General features: G+C 39.8%; 1 protein-coding gene across 1 annotated transcript; it reads left to right on the forward strand.

Moving 5' to 3' along the window:
- The first annotated feature begins 6,475 nt into the window (after window positions 1–6,475).
- On the forward strand, window positions 6,476–18,426 carry LOC134673728 (atrophin-1-like). Its single transcript, XM_063531729.1, has 3 exons — window positions 6,476–6,905; window positions 7,396–7,457; window positions 14,152–18,426. Exons 2-3 carry the CDS (start codon window positions 7,403–7,405, stop codon window positions 17,562–17,564), a joined length of 3,468 nt encoding a protein of 1,155 aa, XP_063387799.1. The 5' UTR covers window positions 6,476–6,905; window positions 7,396–7,402; the 3' UTR covers window positions 17,565–18,426.
- Window positions 18,427–19,960: the final 1,534 nt, after the last annotated feature.

Raw genomic sequence — 19,960 nt, forward strand, 5'->3', positions numbered from 1 at the left:
ATTTTTTGAAGCCTTATTCTGGAAAATACTATATTCCACCAAAAAAAAGTTGGCAACCCTACTTGGACTGGGAATCAGGGACTTGCTGGGCACCAAACGATTGGGAAAATACGGATTATTAAAACCCCAGATTCGGGGGATTTTTCGATTTCGAGATTCTGGAATTTCTTGACTAAGATATGTGAGCTTTCTAAGTCAGAAACTTAAATTTGATCACTATTCATGTAGCTACTTATTATAAAAGACCAGCCGACCCTTAATACAAGGACCCACCCCATTTGGAAAGCTTTCACTGGGTTATTAATATTTACCGACACGTCTCCCCACGGGCCACGTGAGATTTAGTGAGATCCGACCCTCCCTCCCCTGAACGTCTCACGTAAATGAACGAACCGCTCTAAATTTTATTCCGGTTCGAGTAAGACCTTGAATACATTACACAAGTCAATGTACCTTGCAAGGTTTACAATAATTGCAACAAACTCTGTGGTCATTTGGTCAAGTAAGGTAAATGTACGCTTCACCGAATGCTTAAGCCCTAAACTTACGTTTAATTTTTTTATTAGTTCTGATATTTTCTTACGAATATGTTCAATACTAAAATAGAAACATAGATAAATTTGTCCTCATTTAAACATACCTATAAATTACTGAAATGATTGGACGTGTATTAAAAACATTTTTAAAGTCATTTCTTCCAATTTCCTTGTTTGTACCGTTTACCGAACTAAGAAACGTGATTTGCACATTATACCGAATAGGCAGCCCGCATTACCGAACTAGGAAATAATTGTATGAAAATATGGTGTTGAGTGGTGCTCAAACTTCAGTAGTTCACTATTAAATCCCTACTATGCTTCGTTTTTTTAGCATTATAAAGATGGTAAGCGATCTTGACGTGTCTTTTTTATTGAAAAATACTTTTGAAAAATAAGTCAGTAAGTAAGGTACGCAACAATTATAAAACATGTACGCATGTGTTTAAAAAAATTTGGCTGTTTCATAAATTTTGGCTCGTCCATTTTCTATGGAAGGGTAAATTTTTTTTCACGATTTCGGAGTTGGTCCCATAGTAAAAGTTGCTCAGTATAATCCCAAAACCTCCCTGGGAATGGGAATGTAGTTAATTTTTAGCCACCCTGTATGGGAACCCCGGAATTTCATAACAAAAGATAAAAGTTTAAAAAATCACAATCGCCCACGACGAGAGGAATCTAAAAAAAATTTTTGGACATCTAGGTTCGGACCACCCTGTATAAAATATTATTGCTTCATTATTTTTATTATCCTATTCAGTTTTTTTGTCCACATTCCAAGACTATTATCAGGCGTCCAATAAGTATGTCTAAAGTTTGAAAAGCGCTGGCATTGAAATAATGGTCACAAAAAATAAACATATAAATATCGACCTAGCCGTTATCGTAATAAGGATTATATTCTCATGAACGTCGAATAGAAACATGGCCAACGCAAACATGAGTTCGGTAGCAGAGACCATGGGTACCATTTACCGAACGGCCGTTCGGTGAACGAAACATGGAAAATATGTGGAACCTATTTCGCGAACGGATTTTGGAAATAGTAGTTAAATCGTAATCAATGTGGTATAACTACAAATCTATCATTAAATTTAATACTTGAATCCATTACAAAACCGTACATGTGTAAAGTTCTTGCTAATACTGACGTAAAATATCTAAAATTATTGTTTGATAATAGTCTTGCCAAAAACCTTATTTTGATGCCAAAAAGTCGTAAAACATGAACATTTCAAACGCAGTTTTATAATAATATATATAGGTTATTGTTGTTCGGCAATTGCTCATAAAATTACAAATACATTAAGTTATTTGTGAAATTAGGTAGTTAATCTAAATAGTTCGTAATCAACCATTAAAAAAATAATTTCATAAACATACGCTTTCCCTGATTCCGGACGCTGTTCGATAATACCTTCCAATCAAATTGTCGGTGTACTCATCACCAAACTCACATTAAGCTTAATTACTGATAATATGACTGCACTAAATTAATTAAATTGAGTAAAATACACAAACTAATTAAGTAGTCACACTGAAAAACCATACTTTGAAACACAGAAATAAATTTAAAAGGTTTTATGACCTTAAGAAATATACGCAACTTCTTACCGATTTCTTTAAGGTTGCCCATACAAAGTGGCAATCGGCAGCAACGATCCGTTTCGATCAGTTGCCACGTCCCAACTGCGGGACAAATTGGCCGACTCTGAGGCATAGTGGAAGAGATAGGTATTTAACTCGTGGAAAAAAAATACGCAAGTAAATATCAGCTGTAAATAATCGACTTACAGCCTAAAATAGAAGAAATTCGGTAATACGGACGGATATTGAGCGTTCGGTGGAGCGTACTTTTACCTTATAAGTACTTACCTACACACCTATACAGTAACGTCAGTAACTAACTACTTAGATTAACGACTAGACTAATGACTAGATTAACTAGATTAGATTGTAACTAGATTTAGGTACCTTTTACAACAAATAACAAAACGTTCCCGCACTCAACAATGCTTGTTATTTATAAAAAGATTTATTTAGTCATTCTAGTCTAGTCCAAAGTACAAGTACGTAGTATAGGAATCTACGTAGGCATTGCCAGGCGTGGCTCACTCCGCGATTTCGTCGCTTTGCTACAGGTAAGTAGCTAAAAGTACATCCGTTCGGCCCCAATTTTGGGGCTTGCCATAAGCCGCGCGTGGCGCTGTCGCCACCTAGCGGCCATATCTGTGCTGATCGTAACAGACGCATTTTGTTAGGGAGTGAGTCTTCTGTACCTAGTACTATTATTTATTCTGTGGCATTGCGTAGGTATATATTTAAAGTTAAGTACCTACATTTGTTCTAAAAATATAACACAAAAACATTCTACAATTCAATTCATAATACCCACCCGAGCAATTTATAATCAATTACACAGGTAGCAGTGGCGTGCAGTGGAGATAAGACTTAAATCGGGCTCTAGAAGAGTCATTCTTGAAGGAATGTAACGCAAACTATAAAAATCGGCAACTTTTTTTTTGGTCATTTTGTATGGACTGCCTACCCTAGTGCCTACCTTTTTTTGTATGCACTGCACGCCACTGACAGGTAGTCGTTATCGTTTGCCAGTTCCAATGTGATTGCGAAACGCGATTACTCATCGCAGCGCAGTCATTAATTCTGAAAATCATTACGTTCATAATCCTCGCGAGTGCGAGCGAGACGGCGAAAACCGGTCGAAACCGGTTAGGGGTTAGTACGCATGCACGGGCAGGCAACGCCACGCCACGGGGGACCGACCGCAAAAATAATACCTAGATCTAGTAAGTAGGTATGTATGTATAGTATATTACAGAACTCGGGTAAGTATTTATTTTAAATCTAGTCGTATATTGATGTCTGATGGACTGATGCCTATTTAATAACCAGGTTTTACAATAAAATAACTCCATTAATAAGTAAGTAAGTATTACATCTGATTGATCTAATTATTATGATAAGGCTAGTAAGTTATGACTCGTAACTGACCTATGAATATGAATGTGAAATTTAAATGCGCATTCTATAGAATTATGTACAAAAAGTTGGATAGAGTTAGATTTGATGTATTTGGATAGTTTGTAATTACAAAATGTAATTGCAATTAAGTCACAAATGTAATAACAGTTGAATTACAAAATGTAATTGCAATTGAATTACAAAATGAAATAGCAATTGAATTATAAAATGAAATTGCAATTGAATTACAAAATGTAATTGCAATTGCATTACAAAATGTACTAACAATTGAATTACAAAATGAAGTTGCAATTGAATTACAAAATGTAATTGAAATTGAATAATAATATGTAATTGCAAATTAATTGAAAATGTAATTGAATTACAAAATTAATTGTAAATGAATTACAAGATTTAATTGCAGTTGCAAGGAAAATAAATTGTACTTACAATGAACAATAACAAAATGTAATTATTAGAGATATTTTATTAAAGATATTTAGTGGTGATTTAAGATTTTATCGTAAATCTTGGGTTTAGCTCTCGGCTATCCAGTCTCCATGTCCGGTTCCTGTCTTGGATTTGTTTGGGCCGAGTCCGGGTAGAATGTATGGTCCGATTGTAATGTGGAACATGCATAGATATAAACTATGGATGAGCGCATGCATACGAATTGCCTGTTGCGAGCTTCATGTCAGCAAAAAAGCGCCATCTGTTACACACTGCGTACAACTACGTGAGCTCGACTCTCGCGATAACTTTGTACGGGCGTACAAGGCTTGTTAAGTTTATTCGCGGTTTATATCAGAGGAGCGTCGAATAAGTTTATGGTTAATCAAAACGATATTTATTGTATTAAAATGGGCGAACTTATCCTTCTAAGTTTCCGTTCTTCTACGTTATTTCGTGATGTCATTATCGTCTCAGGCGGCAATGCAATATTTTAAACATTCGCGCCGTGCGGTGTGCCGCCCTGTGTAAAGGCTCCTCTTCACGTTGGGCCAACGCCAACGCCAACGAGAGACGCATTTATGCGTTAGAAGGAGCAAGTGATATTGCTATCTCATTCTACCGCATGGCTGCGTCCCTCGTTGGCGTTGGCGTTGGCCCAACGTGAAGAGGAGCCTTAAGCCGGCTCTGTCAAGGTCGACAAGTTGGCCGAGCTACTAGCTACAGCAGTACAGTTCGATAAGTACCTCCCGAGCTTTCGCGGGTAAAATGCGGCGAACAACTATTTCTGTCAGTTTCTTGTTTGCAAAACAGGTAGAGTAAAAAAGAAGGAATCTATACAGCAATACAAACTAACTAACTATTTTGGCTCAGTGATCCAAAGAGAATCTTGGCCTCCGAAACGAGAGCGTGCCACCTGTCCACAAACATGATGCAAAAATATAAGTAGGTAATGGAAAGTAATAAATACAGCGATGTGAATTAATCGGTGTTTGAAAATGCGCGCTTTGTTCCTAGCGCTCACCTGTTAAATTTTTTTGAGTTTTACCTACAGTTAATTAAAAACTTATACCTGACAAGAATTAATATACTAGGTACCTAAGTCAACGAATAAAACAATAACAAATACTTGATCTTGTTATTTGAATGTTTTTAATAATTATGTAAAAGAAACGGGAACAAACTCTGTAAGTCAGACAATAGGTACTTTAATTTCGGTAATTATATCCGGTAGGTAATCAACTAATCATATTTAAGTAAATTTACCTATACAAATCACGCATTATGCATTTCTACTTCATAATAACTTCCAAAGAGAAATGACGTCCTTACAAGGTTAATGCATTAGCGCTATGACGTACGAGCGAACATCAGTTGCGCGTGAGAATGAAATAAAATTATCGTTTAAAATTGGTTTTAAGCAATAAATAAACCTAATTGGAAATTACTTACCGATGATATGAGGTCCCATTTTTTTTCTTATACTTCCTATAATGGTTTTTGCACCCTTTTACAACGCAATAAGGCATTTTTGTGTTATGCTGCGTGACAACTTTCTACTGCGCAATTCGCCACACGACTGAGCGCCGGGGTGTGATAAATGCAAATATCACACCCATGTAGCGGCCCCCTTTTTAGTGCTCGTTAGCCGCGTCCTTACGAAGTAATATATATGTCCATGGGAACATGTAGTACGTTACCACTACTTTACGTACGTTGATATTGAAATAAAATAAGTAAGTACCTAATAAAAACATGATTAGGTATAAAATAAGCATAAACCTAATTTAGTCATTATTTCATTAAACATAACTACCTATTAGTAAACAGTTTTTATATACTTAACTCATTTAATGATGTAGTTACTAGTTATGTTACAATACCTACTTTAACTGTTCACGAATCAAATAATTCTAAGGGCGGAACATTAATTATGAACAGTCAGATAAATTCTACGTGACGTGATTTATGATAATGAAACAAGGTCATGCGAACGAAACGAGTTCGTCGCGCCGCGAGCGATCATCCGGTTTTAGTTCCACGCTCGCGCTGCATAATAATAACGACGAATTATTATTATTCCGCTCCGCTCGAAACTGCTCGAGTCGGCGCGCCAGCGAGGTCACGCCAACCCGAGCCGGGCCGATAATAATACCCGTCGCTACCTAGCCATACCTACCTCGCCTCGCCGCGTTCCTACAGATACTTGTGTTGTATAACTGTCACGTCACGTCTATAGAAAGTATATGCGAGACAGCCCGACATTACGCCATGGGTGCGAATAGGACGGAACATATTAGCGTCAGTCTCCGTCTCTGTGCTAGGAATTGCCAGCCAGCCAATACTGTACTGGCATACTACACAGGCCGGTTGGCATCTGCGTCGTTCGACCATTCGCTTCAAGCTGTGTGTCGTCCGGTCCGAACGAACTGAATCGACCTTAGATAGAGTTCATATCATATTCAGAGTTTTGAATTCATACCTCTGATTACTGTTGTTATTTGAATAAATTAATAAAACGTTCAAGAATTTTACTGATTGGATTACATTGAACACTGTTCAAGTTTATTTGGTTGTTCATGAGTCGGGTTATTTGATCGGGTCTCCGCGCTCGGCATTTTGACAAGTGCTCGTTTATTTGGCCAGCCATTTTGTATTCACGAAGAACTGTGACAGACAGAAAGTACGCGGAAAAACCATTTTCTTGTTTATTATTCATTGTTTTGGCGGAAAAGTGAATAAGAACTTGTATAATATACTGTATTTACCGTTGTGAATTGGACTGATATTAGTTTTATGCCGGATTATCGGACCTGACGCCAACTTAAGTGTCTCAAGTGTGGGATGTGATTTAACGCGTCTTTTTCGAGAAATCTCATAGAATTCACATTTATTGGAACAATCTATTATTAAATTGTGTTTAAGTGGATGATGCACGTGAGTAAATCTTAATAATAAACCATTATTATTTATTATTCATGTACGGTGCAAGGGCGGCATGTTATTGTTTTTCTGTAGTTTTTGTGCATTGTTTTTAAAGGGCACGTACCGTAGTGATTTGTAGTTATTCTATATTGTGATGCAATAAATACATTTGTGCATTTCTTTAGCACGTACCTACCTGTGCTCATTTGTATTGTTGTTGTAATTAAATAATTTAAATATTGTGGTTTCAATGCTTTCATCATAGAAACAGAACCAATCAAAGAAAATTATTGCATTTACATACTGTTTCCTAACAACTTCCTAACATTCCATTTATTTGTTTAAAAAATTAAAATGAAAAGCTTTTGTACTGTTTCTGTTTTTATTTTTTTATTTTTGATGTGACAAATTAATAAGTCTTCCCAATGACACTCTTTTGGCACCAAATCATGCTGTGCCATGTTCATGGGTGCTTATTTAATCAAAATCTACTTGTTTACAGGTAAATCATGGCTACAAAGGTAGAACCTGATTACCCGTTACCTTCCACAAACAATGATTCAGGTTTGTTTTGTTTTTGCTTTATTTGTCGCCTATTTAATTATTTATTATTTTCACTACTTTAATTAGTACTAATTGTTTGTGTTTAGTCTAACGGTCTTTAATATAGCCGGTCAACTATGTCAGTAGAAAAAGGCGACAATTCAAATTTTCTATGGGATGATGACCCTTCACACCTACATTTTTTAAATTTGCTGCTGTTTTCTACTGACAGAAATGGCTTGACAGACTATAATATCTGCGTTCATGCCTTCTTGAATGTTCACAAGTTAAATAGAACTAATTTAAAGTCAGACCACAACAAGTCTTCAATGATTTTGATAGCACATGGAAACTTCTATGGAATCATGACATATAAATAACACTTGCACAGCATATAACTATCGAAATTGTTGCAGACTTTTTTAGGTCTAACTCTAATTATAGAAGTGTATTAACAGCACGGTTTTAAATATTTTAAATCAAAGCAATGGCTTGTGTCATCTTTCATTAAAAAATAAATCTCCCCCATAGTTTTGTTGACACTCCCTCTAATGCTACACTGCACTACAGACGCTATGGAAAATAGGTGACCAATATTAGTTAAAGTTAAAGTGATCATAAAAATAAAACAACACCATTTAATATTTTTTTACAATGTAGGAGTTACCCAATTGCAAATTTCGCAATGAAATAAGGTGTAGACTTAGAGGATATAACCAATGGAGACGCCATGTCTAAAATTTTCGGTACAAAATAGTCTGCCGTTTTTTGCGGGAGAGGGGCACATCAAACGTATAGGTACGTCATGTCAGATAAACGTCAGTCCATACATATGGTTGACATGTGGTTGACCATTGGCCGACTATTTTCGACAGAAGGGAACGCCTGTTAACGGCGGCTCCATTGTTAATTACTCCGAGGGTGTAGATAATGTAAATAATCAAGCAAATTATAAGTAAAAATATTGCTTATTTTCTTAATTTTATTTGCGAAGGTAGGTATTTCATTATTTGTTGATTTCATTTCATGGTTTTTCCTTTTTCATTTGCTAGGTATTTCATCTATAGTTCATTTCATGTCCTGGTTTCTTCTTTTTGAATTGCTAGGTATTTCATCTATAGCTCATTTCATTTCATGGTTTTGTCCCATTCATTTGACATTCTATTTCACGTTTTAAACTTAAATATGTTACAACCTATGTGAAATTTAAAAGCTTTATTAATTGTTTAAATTAGCTATTAAATGTGTGTTTTAGACTGTTACATTCAACTTGGAATACATATACACGGCTAGAGGCGCATCCCGATTTTGATGTTTTTTGACTGAACTGTCAGTGTAAGAGGATAGTTTGTCACGCAATATACTTATAGCAACTTTAGTAAAGTATGAAATTCAAAAGAGGAGAGAGGTGTTAGGAGGTTTTTAGGGTTCCGTACCCAAAGGGTAAAACGGGACCCTATTACTAAGACTTCGCTGTCCGTCCGTCTGTCTGTCACCAGGCTGTATCTCACGAACCGTGATAGCTAAACAGTTGAAATTTTCACAGATGATGTATTTCTGTTGCCGCTATAACAACAAATACTAATAAAAACAAAACAACAAACCTGATTTTTGACCAAAGTTAAGCAACGTCGGGCGTGGTCAGTACTTGGATGGGTGACCGTTTACTTTTTGCATTTTTTTTCCGTTTTTTTTTTTGCTTTATGGTACGGAACCCTTCGTGCGCGAGTCCGACTCGCACTTGCCCGGTTTTTAAGTTCTAATGAGCAGGATTGATCAGGGAGTTATGGAGCTAGAAGCCTAGAAGGCCCAAAAGCTATTTGTGTGAGGTCATGCTATACTGGTCAACTCCTTTGCAAGAAAGTATGCATTGCCAAAGTGTAGGAGAGGCATATATTAGTAGCAGGGATGTAGGGAGTAGGATGGGATACTTTGACATCCGCAGATGCGGATGTTTAAAGACTCACATGCGGATGTCAAGATTAGGTACTTAAAATACGTCAAATATTACATTTTAGTAATTTTTATTAATTTATTCGAATATCACGACAAAAATTGGTAACTAATTGATTTTAACCCTCTGCGACTGATGTGCGGTATACCTATCAGACTCCGCCAAATATTTTCGAACCGTGTGTATGACAAATCATTGTCGATTATCGTAACGATTTGTCATACACACGGTTCGATTTATCTGCACAGTCTGACTGCACAGTTTTATCGTAACGATTTATCGTTACGTATGTAGCCGGCATATGTCTGAGTAGCCGCGATATAGTTCTGTCTCGCTCAGTACCTTCCTCAAACGACTCGCGGCATCGGACAGTGATGCCCGTGCCGCAACGCGGTACTAGGACCGGGAGATATGAGCTGCGCGTGTCCCACAGACGTGAGTACAGCAATTAGTCCTGAGTCTGACATCTGGGTCTCACTTCATAAAATTATACAGTGTATCCATGAGTAAAAATCAAAATGTGTAAAATAAAAACATCAAAAAATGTATAGGTATATATACAGGGCAATTTTTGGACCGTTAGCCATATTGTGCGAGGTGATTAGGTAGGCCATACTGAACAACTATTTCTATATGACCAACTCTGAAATCACAAAATTTTTTTTAGGCCGTTTCATACAGTATTTTGGTCGAGTGGATGTCGACGTTTTCTATGGGAAGGCCAAATTTTTTTTTGAGATCGGTATATATACAGGGCAATTTTTGGACCGTTAGCCATATTGTGCGAGGTGATTAGGTAGGCCATACTGAACAACTATTTCTATATGACCAACTCTGAAATCACAATAGTACATTTCGATGCTAGTGTGGAAGGTATGTCATTACTTCACGAGTACCGAGAGACTCGGGACGAGTGAAGAATGACATTTCCGCATGTGTATCGAACGACGTTTTTTAATACAGTTGCGAAAAAATAAGAAAAACATTGTTAATCGTACACTAAACAAAAGTGGTAACAGTGACAGCTCGGTTAGACGTCGTCTTTAAGTATATTATATCTATGGGCGTTTGGCAGCTATTCCGTTCCATTCAGTCAACTTATTAAGAACGGAATTTTCAATATTGAATATTAAAAAATAAACGTGTTATAATGATGAAGAGGTAAGTAATTAAATATGAAATATGTAATATTTTTCGTATTCTTACATTAACGGTAGGTTTTTATGCTGATTACGACGTTTAAAGGAAACTAATATTAACACTCATCAATAAGTAGTCGTGAATTGGAACAAGTATAAATTTAAAAAAATTGGAAAAGTAAAAAGCACTAGTTCGAGATAGCCAACTTTCCGCACGGTAAACAGCTACGTAAAGTAGCACTTTTTGAGCAACTGTATTAAAAAATTTTTTTTAGCCGTTTCATACAGTATTTTGGTCGAGTGGATGTCGACGTTTTCTATGGGAAGGCCAAATTTTTTTTTGAGATCGGTGTTGGTCCCTTAGAAAAAGTTGTTCAGTATGACCTACCTAATCACCTCGCACAATATGGCTACCGGTCCAAAAATGACCCTGTATACAGGGTGTCCCAGAATTCGACGTCAAGCCGTAAACGGATGATAGACCAAGTCATAACAGTTATCATAAAAAAACAAAAAAAATCCAACTCATGTTCTTTAAAAATTATGGTCACTTTAAAAATTCACTAAAAAATCCCCAACCTGTAATTATTCAAGATTACACAATAATAAAAAAAATAGAATAAATTATGGAATTTGTAGTAACAAGAGTTAAAGAACCATTACAGGGTGTGGATTTTTTAGTGAATTTTTAAAGTGACCATAATTTTTAAAAAACATGAGTTGGTTTTTTTTTTGTATTTTTATGATAACTGTTATGACTTTGTCTATCATCCGTTTACGGCTTGACGTCGAAGTCTGGGACACCCTGGATAAATGAGTTTTCCTTTTAATTTTTTTTATGACTTTGACCCAAGTTTATTCACTGATAATTGTTCAAATTGTTTAATATCAAACGGTGTAGCCAACGCCATCTAGACGAGTAGAGGCCAAAGGTGTGGCGCCATCTATTCGAGTATAACTTTTTCTTTGTTTCCGAGGAACGATTTTTTCTTAGACTTATCTTTTGGTTGTAGTCAAAATTGTGTTGTATGGAGTTTTAACGCCAAACTACCTCGGCAGTAATGAGTGCCTTTCATCCCTTGGTCAACAATCAACTATTGCAGTTTCTCCAGCACGCTGATATCTGAAAGAAGGCCAATTATTTTTAATGGCTTTATTATCAGGTATGAGTGTGACCTCTTTACGGAACAAAACAGAAACTGATAAAGTTTTGCTTGGCTTATAAGTAAGCTAGGTACATATAACCTGAATCTATAGAGTACATTATTATAGAGGCCGGGAAACGAAGGGTTGCAGGCCAAGTAGATATAGGGATAGGGATACGCGACAGGCAACCCCGTTTCTCGCTGATATTTAGTATCAGGGTTGTTGAGGATACAGATTTTTTGGCATCTGCGGATGCAGATTACTTAATGGCTCACATCCGCGGACGCGGATGTCAAGATTAGGTAACACATGAAACTAGTTTTGGTTTCCAAAATCAACTAAGTATGTATCATTACAAAATAGCGAGCGCCTGAGATACACACGTGATTATAGAGATGTCTGTATATTTCCGGCAGTTTGCATTTAAGGCCGGTACACCGAATGCGTGTATGTGCACGTTGTAATATGCAGATCCTTATGAGAGACGGCACACCGCTAGCGTGACGTGTGCGTGCATGGCTATTGGACATGCACATTTAAGCTCCTCCTTGCGTCGTTATCCTCAGTGATGAGGGTCGTGACCTCCCTTCTGAATCACATTCTCTCTCACAATTTCTCTCCATCTGTTTCTGTCCTTGGCGGTGTGGAGAGCCATGTGGACTGTGGAGTCGAGAGCGGAGCGGATCTGGTCGGACCAACGTATTGGACTGCGTCCACGTCCAGGCCTTTTCCCATCCACTTTGCCTGTTACAAAAAGCTTTTCGAGGCTGCCACCATCTTTCCTTGCTATATGTCCGAAGTACATTACATTTAAACAGTCGATGTCCTTTACAGACAGTTGTAGTTGTAATGCCAGGAACGCACTTTGCGATATGTTATGTTCCTATACTGCGAGATTGTCATTAGAGCTAATGAGAAAAAAGGCGCATCGTCCACGCGATAACAAAGTAAAAGTTAATTGAAAAACCATAATAGTTAATTGTAGGTCCATGAAATGTAAAGTGATTACATCCACACTAGCGAATATACGATCGATATTTAGAACAGGGTTATTCCCACTAGTTACCACCAAGTTTTTACCAGTGGTAACTACTGGGATTTTTTTCCCCACATTTTACCATTGGTAACTACTGGGAAAAAGTTCCCAGTACTTACCACCAACCACCAGCTCAGTTTAACATGTATTTATACTGTTTTTATTAGTATTGAAATCTAACAAAATTTTGGTTTGGCCAGCTTCAACGAAACCAGTGGTAAAAGATGGGAAAAAGATCCCAGTAGTTAGGTAGTTACCACTGGTAACAACTTGGTGGTAATTAGTGGGAATAACTCGAAATACTTACATAGGATGATTTAATGTTGATCAATGATCATATTGATGTACAGGTCTTAAATTTATTTATATGAGCCTAGAGTGTCCCTCTGCTGGGCAAAGGCCTCCCTCCTCCCTTTCCACGTATCCCGGTTTTGGCCCGTCTTAAAATTACAAAATAATTCACTGAACAGAAGTAGAACTTGACATCCTAAAAATGGTAATAAGTTTAATCGTACAATACCTTAAGTGTCATTCCGTGGAACTTGCTAACTATGTAAACAAACCGCCATATTGAAACTGTCAAAGAATGATGAATTTACTAGTGACTTTTGTTCCATGGAATGACACTTTATAGTCATACAGGTCTAATGGGTAGATACAGATGTAGTGCATAATTGTTTTCAATCGTATTTTCTCGGAAACGTTCGTATTAGTCTTGCTGCTTCATTCAGTCAGCGTCAGTACTTTTTGTACCGAGACTGACTGAAATAGCTAGTTCGTGCGTTTCCGTGAAAATACGATGGCAAATAATTATGCACTAAGGCATAAGGGTGTCAAAAAATAAGGGTGCAAAATTGAACCCTATATCACTTTGAAACAAAATTGAATATTGGCGGGGAAATACATAAATATTAATCCCTCTGCTGCAAAAATTATATATGATAGAAACACTATTGTTATTGCCTATATACTAACTCCCTTAGGTATTCATAAACGTCTACTAAAGTTGGCAAGCCGATAATAATCGTTTGTACCTTTACGTCCCTTACGTTGGAAAGGGACAAACGATTATTATCGTCTTGTCAACTGTAGCAGACGTTTATGTTATAAGGGGGTATATATTTATCCATAGCTAACGATTTGGAGACTTCTGTAGATCACACACATTAGAACGCACACACACCTACTTAGATTGCTCAGATCATAATCCTTCCTTTTAGCTTTGCTTTTGTTACGTAAAGGAGCAAAAATATACTATTGTGCACAGTAAACTCTATAGATGCAGTTTTCTTGACGACCGAGCTATTAAAGTAGTGGGGAAAGTGGGTAAGAGGTCTCTACAGCCGAGAAGGCCCCATTTGTAATAGCTTATAAAACAATCGTAATCATTATAAAATACTAATGCTCCATTTTAACGAAACTCTTTTCCTCTTTTTTCAGATGGGGAGGAACAAGAAGATTCAATAGAAGATCCCGACCCAGATCAAGAGGAAGAAGATCCGCCTCCTCAACCCTCAAATGTCCAGAATCTTCTGGCAAGGCTTCAGTCCTCTGGAGCTCTTATAAAGAAGCCCGTTAAGCAGGAATACCGGTGTTTCACGTGCGAAGAGGATTACCCCGACTGGGAAAAGCTAGAGAACCATTTGATTCAGCACGTCTCCCTGCCATCCATCGTACTCGACAAGCTGCCGTCCGACGACGAATATGGCCCCTCCGGTGACGAGTGGTCCGACGAGGACCAGCCCTCTCCACCACCAAAACAGGAACCCCAGAAAACGCCACAAAAAATAGAAATTTCACAACTCCTCAAAAATACCGGCATCTCCATCAAAAAGCCCGGAGAAAATACTTCCAACACCAATTCTGAATCTGCATTAAGCAAACTGAGCGGCCTCGGATTCACTATTAAAAAGAACACGACGCCGATAAAGGAGGAAAAACCGGATCCTCCATCTACTAATGACGTTATGCAAAAACTCGGCAGTCTCGGAGGCATCAAGCTTAAATTGAAATCTGATGGCAACTCAAACTCGTTTAAAGTCGTAAACGGCCTTAAAGACTTTAAAACTTCTGATGACGAAGGCCAAGAGAGCGGGAATGAGGATGATAACAAAGATGACGCTAAAGATTCTGAAGAAGAGCCTGATGATCAGGAGCAGGAGCCATCAGGGGACGAACAAGAGGACGAGAAAACTCCCCCCGTTAACAACGGAAGCAAGCAAATGACAATCAACAGCCAGATTAATATTAGAAATAAAAAAGTTATCAACGTGACCAAAATAATCCCGCCTAAAACTGAGGCCGTGACCACTCCGTCTCCTGTCAAAGTTCAGCTCGCAAAACCTGTAAGACCAGCCGTTAAGCAGACTCCTAAAAGGGGCGCGAATTTACCCCTCGCGGCAACGTCTGCACCTACAGGGAAAGATATTTCTACAACTTCAACCCCTGAGCGGCGGGACTCGAATGCGAGCCACACGAGTGCAGAGAATGTCACCGTTAAGCAAGAAGTGGAGGATACATCGGCGGAACAATCTACGGCTGGAACACCCTTGTTCTCAGGTCAAATTAAGTCTGAAAGAACCTCGCCGCCTCCAGGAGGAAATACAGCTCCACCGCTTGAAAGCACCCCTATTATAGCTAGAATCAAATCCGAACCCGACGCGGGCTCCGCCGCCGCTCACTCCCCAGCCTCCATGTCATTCAGTCGAGCCGAAACTCCCCTCCTCCCCGTAACGAAGAAGGAGGATACCGGCGTAACCGTCATAGAAATCAATGGTGACTCTGGGGATGATGATGACGACTGTTGTGTAGTGTCAGCCACGCCGGCTTCTGATGTTAAACCGCCTTTGATTCCGAAAACTGAACCGGCGGTACCTTCTTATCCACCACCAGCATACCATACTCCACAGTCTAGTTACAGCTCCACACCCGTCCTAGCATCAACTCTAAATTCTATGGCAGGCGGGGCATCTACCGAAAAACAGCATTCTTTCAACTGGAACGCACCCGACACGAAACCGGCAATCGATATGCTTGAAAAAAGTGCAGACGAAATATTCGAAAGCCTTCTCTCCAGTGCCACTAAAAAGGAACATTCTCTGTCGGATGCTAGCGAATACATATCTTTGGACACCCTAGGTCCCCAGCACTCCTGTGATGTATGCAATACTAGATTTACAAATATATCGCTGCTCGACGATCATATAAGAATGACGGGTCACACGAAAAGTCTCGTCACACCGACTTCCTCGTTAATGCCCTACAATCCGGCGGGAACTAATAGTATTTTATCACAGTTGCTGCCGGTGAAATGCTTGGCGGATCAAGTTGGGAAGCTCTCCGGAATGAACAGCGGCCCCGGGTTCACGCATCAGCAGAATGTCATGATAAATATTCAGGCTTACCCCGGAGGAGGGATGGTGCCACCCCAGGCGGGCTACAACGCGTATCCCCCCGGGCAGAACGCGTACCAGCCCGGCTACCAGCAAATGCCGGGGAACAGTATGTTCGGGAACGCCTCCGGGCCGATGCCGGGCCAGTATCCCGGCCAACATTACACTGGCGGATACGGCCAGCAGACGTCGATGGGCTACCAGGTGCCGATGTCGAAGCCCGGCTTCTCCCCGGGAATGCAGCAAAACTCCTACACGACCCCCTCCTCGCCGTACTCGACCGCCTCGCCGATTCAGAACATGCAGCAGGCGTACGGGCAGACCGCGCCCGGCATGATGAACCCGCCGGGGCAGATGGGGCCGCCCGGCTCCTCGCCCCACCCCTACCCCGCCTCCAGCCCCGGCGGCATGAAGCCCCCGACCAGCGCCGCCAGCGGCATCCGGATACAGAACGTGCAGACCTTCCCGCCCGGCCAGCTCGCCCCGGGCGCCTCTCCCACACAGATGCCGGCGCCCGGGCAGATCCGGATGGCGGCGGGCGCCGGAGCCCGACCGCGCATGCCCGTGCGCGGCGCGCGGCCCTCCGTCCGCCCCGGGGTGCAGGTGCACGGCCAGCTGCGGGGCGGCAAGGCGGCCGGCCCGCGCATGCCCATGAAGCGGCCCGCCGCCATGGCCGGCGGCCCCGGCCAGAAGCGCCGCCCCGACATGCTGCTCCCGGGCAAGCACGACAACGAGGACTGCCAGGTCATGGCGATGCAGAAGCAGCGCGAGGGCCTCCCGATGATCTCGAGCGTCCAGGGCGCCAAGGACAAATTGAATCTCGGCAGCGGGATCTCTATCACCAAGAAGACGGTCAACAAGGAGGCGAACGCGATGGCGAACGTTTTAGCGTCGCGAGGTATCAGTATAAAACAGAAGCAGAAGAGCCGGTCGCCGACGCCGGAGCGGCCGATCCCGCACATCCCCAATCTAGGCGCCGGCGTTAGTATTAAACACACGTCTAAATCTAGTAATTTCTCCATCCCCGAAGCGCAAGTCGGCTCCAACATGCACACGTGTAGGATCTGTAGGAAAATGTTCTCAAATTCGACTTCGCTATCGACGCATATGGCGGCGGCGCATCCACAGAGAGGATTCAAATGCGACGAGTGTCCCGCGTCCTATCCTAAGTCTTTACAACTCCAGCACCACAAGCGGGTGTTCCACAACGTTACCGGGCCAAATAGGGAGCTAGGTTTGCCCGTAGTAGACCTATCTCAGGAGGAGAATTTGCAGAGATTAAGTAGTTTAGGTATATACAGTTTTATTCCCCTAGCGAACCGCGAGCAGGCGGGCGGGTGCTTCGGCATTCCGGTGATATCGGTGCACAACGTCAACAACGGCATGACGTCGAGCCTGCAGGCGCTCGGGGCCGACGGCCTCCTTAGTTTAGGACCCTTAAAACCCTTACCAAACACGTAAGTTAAGTAGATATCTCATTTAATTTGTTGGACTTCGTCAAAATATGAGTTACAAGTTAACTTTTTTATTATTATGGAATGATTTTTACATCGTGAATCAAACAATGATTTGTGATTTACATAATATGTTGTAAAATAGCTACCTATATTGACATTACAGTAAAATATGTATTGTTATTGAAGAGAGAAAATCGTGTTTCTATTTGCGATATATGAAGTGCAATACACAACATACAAAAATATGTTTAAAAATTATTTAAAAGACCGTCACGCTTACGTCTGGCATAAAGCATCAAATCGTCCATAGTACTAACTAACTACTTCAATATTGTGGCACTTGTGGCTGTAATGAAAAGGGGTACCAGACTCGCGCAGCGCAGGTGAGAAAAGGTACCTATTTATACATTTATAAGTCCCATGTAACATTTGTACCCTTTTTTCACTTGAGCTGCGCGACACTTGAACCCCTTATCACTAGAGCCTATATAATTTATTTACCATATTCAATTTGCATTTTGGTTCGTTCGATTTCAAAACAAAAGAAATGCAACCTTATTTTCGTCTCTATTGGTTTCAAATTCGAGTGTCATTTTTTTGTACGGTGGGCTTTAGGGGGTTATGTCAGATCGTGCTATGATTGTGAAGTTTAACTTGTAAATAAAATACTCATATTTTGGTATAAATGAAGTCTGTGTGTAAATGTGACTTAAGTCAGAATCTTTCACTAGACTTTATAACTTAGTTTAGACCTGTTAAAATTGTCAGTATTCTACCTTTCAGTTGGCTCAAAGCATTTAAAACTTAGGTACTTATCACTAATTTTTATACATAGACATGTATTATGTATATCTACTCATTTTTATGGTATCGTCTTGGGTCGTCCCATTCGTTTTTCGTCAAGTTCTTAAATTAGTCCTATTCTGCTTTCGTCACATATTCTACATTGAAAACCACCGATGATTGTGACGAATGTAGAATGGGTGACGAAAGCAGAATAGGACCAATTTAAAGCTTGACGAAAAACGAATGGGACGACCCAAGACGATACCATTTTTATGTAAAATAAATTCACAAACAGAAGTTGATAATTATGTTCGTTTGTAATAATTTTGTTATAACAGTTTAAAATGTGTATGAAAATACTTTATTTGAAGTACATATTCCTGTTGTGCCGTTATCTAGAACGTGGTACCATTTTGTATGAATAATATTCTCATTCGAGAAATATTATCATCCCATGAGTCAATTGAGAACGTTCTCGGCACAACTATAGAAGTGTAATAATACTCGATACATCCCCCAAATTGGGCATTTCTAGTTAAAGTTAACTCAACTTGCAATTTTTATATTATTTCGCCGGCCACTCCAAGGGACGCATTTATGCGTTAGAGGGAGCAATGATATTGCTATCTCATTCTACCGCATGGCTGCGTCCCTTGGAGTGGCCGGCGTTGGCCCATCGTGTAGAGGAGCCATTACATTGGATTTGTATACGAAATGTACGCGTTAGGTTTATGTAACATGATGATTTTTAAACATTATTCAAACCGACTGACTATAGACGGTCAAGCAAATCTTGTCAGTAGAAAAAGGCGCGAAATTCAAATTTTATATGAGATGATATCCCTTCGCGCCTACATTTTTCAAATTTGCCGCCTTTTTCTACTGACAAGATCTGCTTGACCAAGTATATATGTGTTTGTATCAAACAGAATCGTGGTTTCTAGACATGCTGTATAATTTCTAGAAAAAAATATATTAATTTCTAAAAAGGAGCATTAGAACTTGGAGCATTTAATAACCGGAGTCGCCTTTAAGAGCTTACCCCTCTGACGAAAACCTTGCACAGTTGTGCAAACTTTTGTATTGACTGACGTTTATCTTATATGCCTATTTGTACGTTACGTACATATCATGTAGGAATAGCCATACATTTTACGTGAACCTCCCCCGCAAAAAGGCGTCTCTTGTTACTAAATGCTCTAAGCATTAGAAGGTTAATATCTAACTCGAAATAAAACTCGCTTGCTAGTAAATATTGCATCCTATTTGTACGCATCTGTAGGCTTGGCACAAGTTCGCTGCGACAGTATCTCGCGCGCGAACTAAAGTGGTGCAGGACCAGGCTAACTCAAACAAAGTATGGCAATGCCATCATTAATGTCAAATTTCTATGAAAACATATTTATAATCCCACGCTTTGTTCTGCTAAATTCGGCGCAAAGTTAGGTTATACGGACTCTACTCGTCTTTTTCCCACTATTTTTCGAAAGGGCCAAGTAAGCCTTCCGCGCGGGCGTGTAACTGTCGCGGCGCACACGTGCTAAGATTACTGAACTGTTTTCATAGTTTGTATACGTAATATTAAGAACCGAGTTACATATTAGGCACCTTGTG

The sequence above is a fragment of the Cydia fagiglandana genome, chromosome 19 (genome assembly GCF_963556715.1).
Source record: "Cydia fagiglandana chromosome 19, ilCydFagi1.1, whole genome shotgun sequence".
Lineage (NCBI taxonomy): Eukaryota > Metazoa > Arthropoda > Insecta > Lepidoptera > Tortricidae > Cydia > Cydia fagiglandana.

What these genes read in the sequence shown, in the direction of transcription:
- LOC134673728 (XM_063531729.1), top strand. Translation starts at nt 7,403, where the DNA reads ATGGCTACAAAGGTAGAACCTGATTACCCGTTACCTTCCACAAACAAT. An exon ending in TTCCACAAACAATGATTCAG is followed by an intron (nt 7,458 to 14,151) that starts GTTTGTTTTGTT and finishes CTCTTTTTTCAG; the next exon opens with ATGGGGAGGAACAAGAAGAT.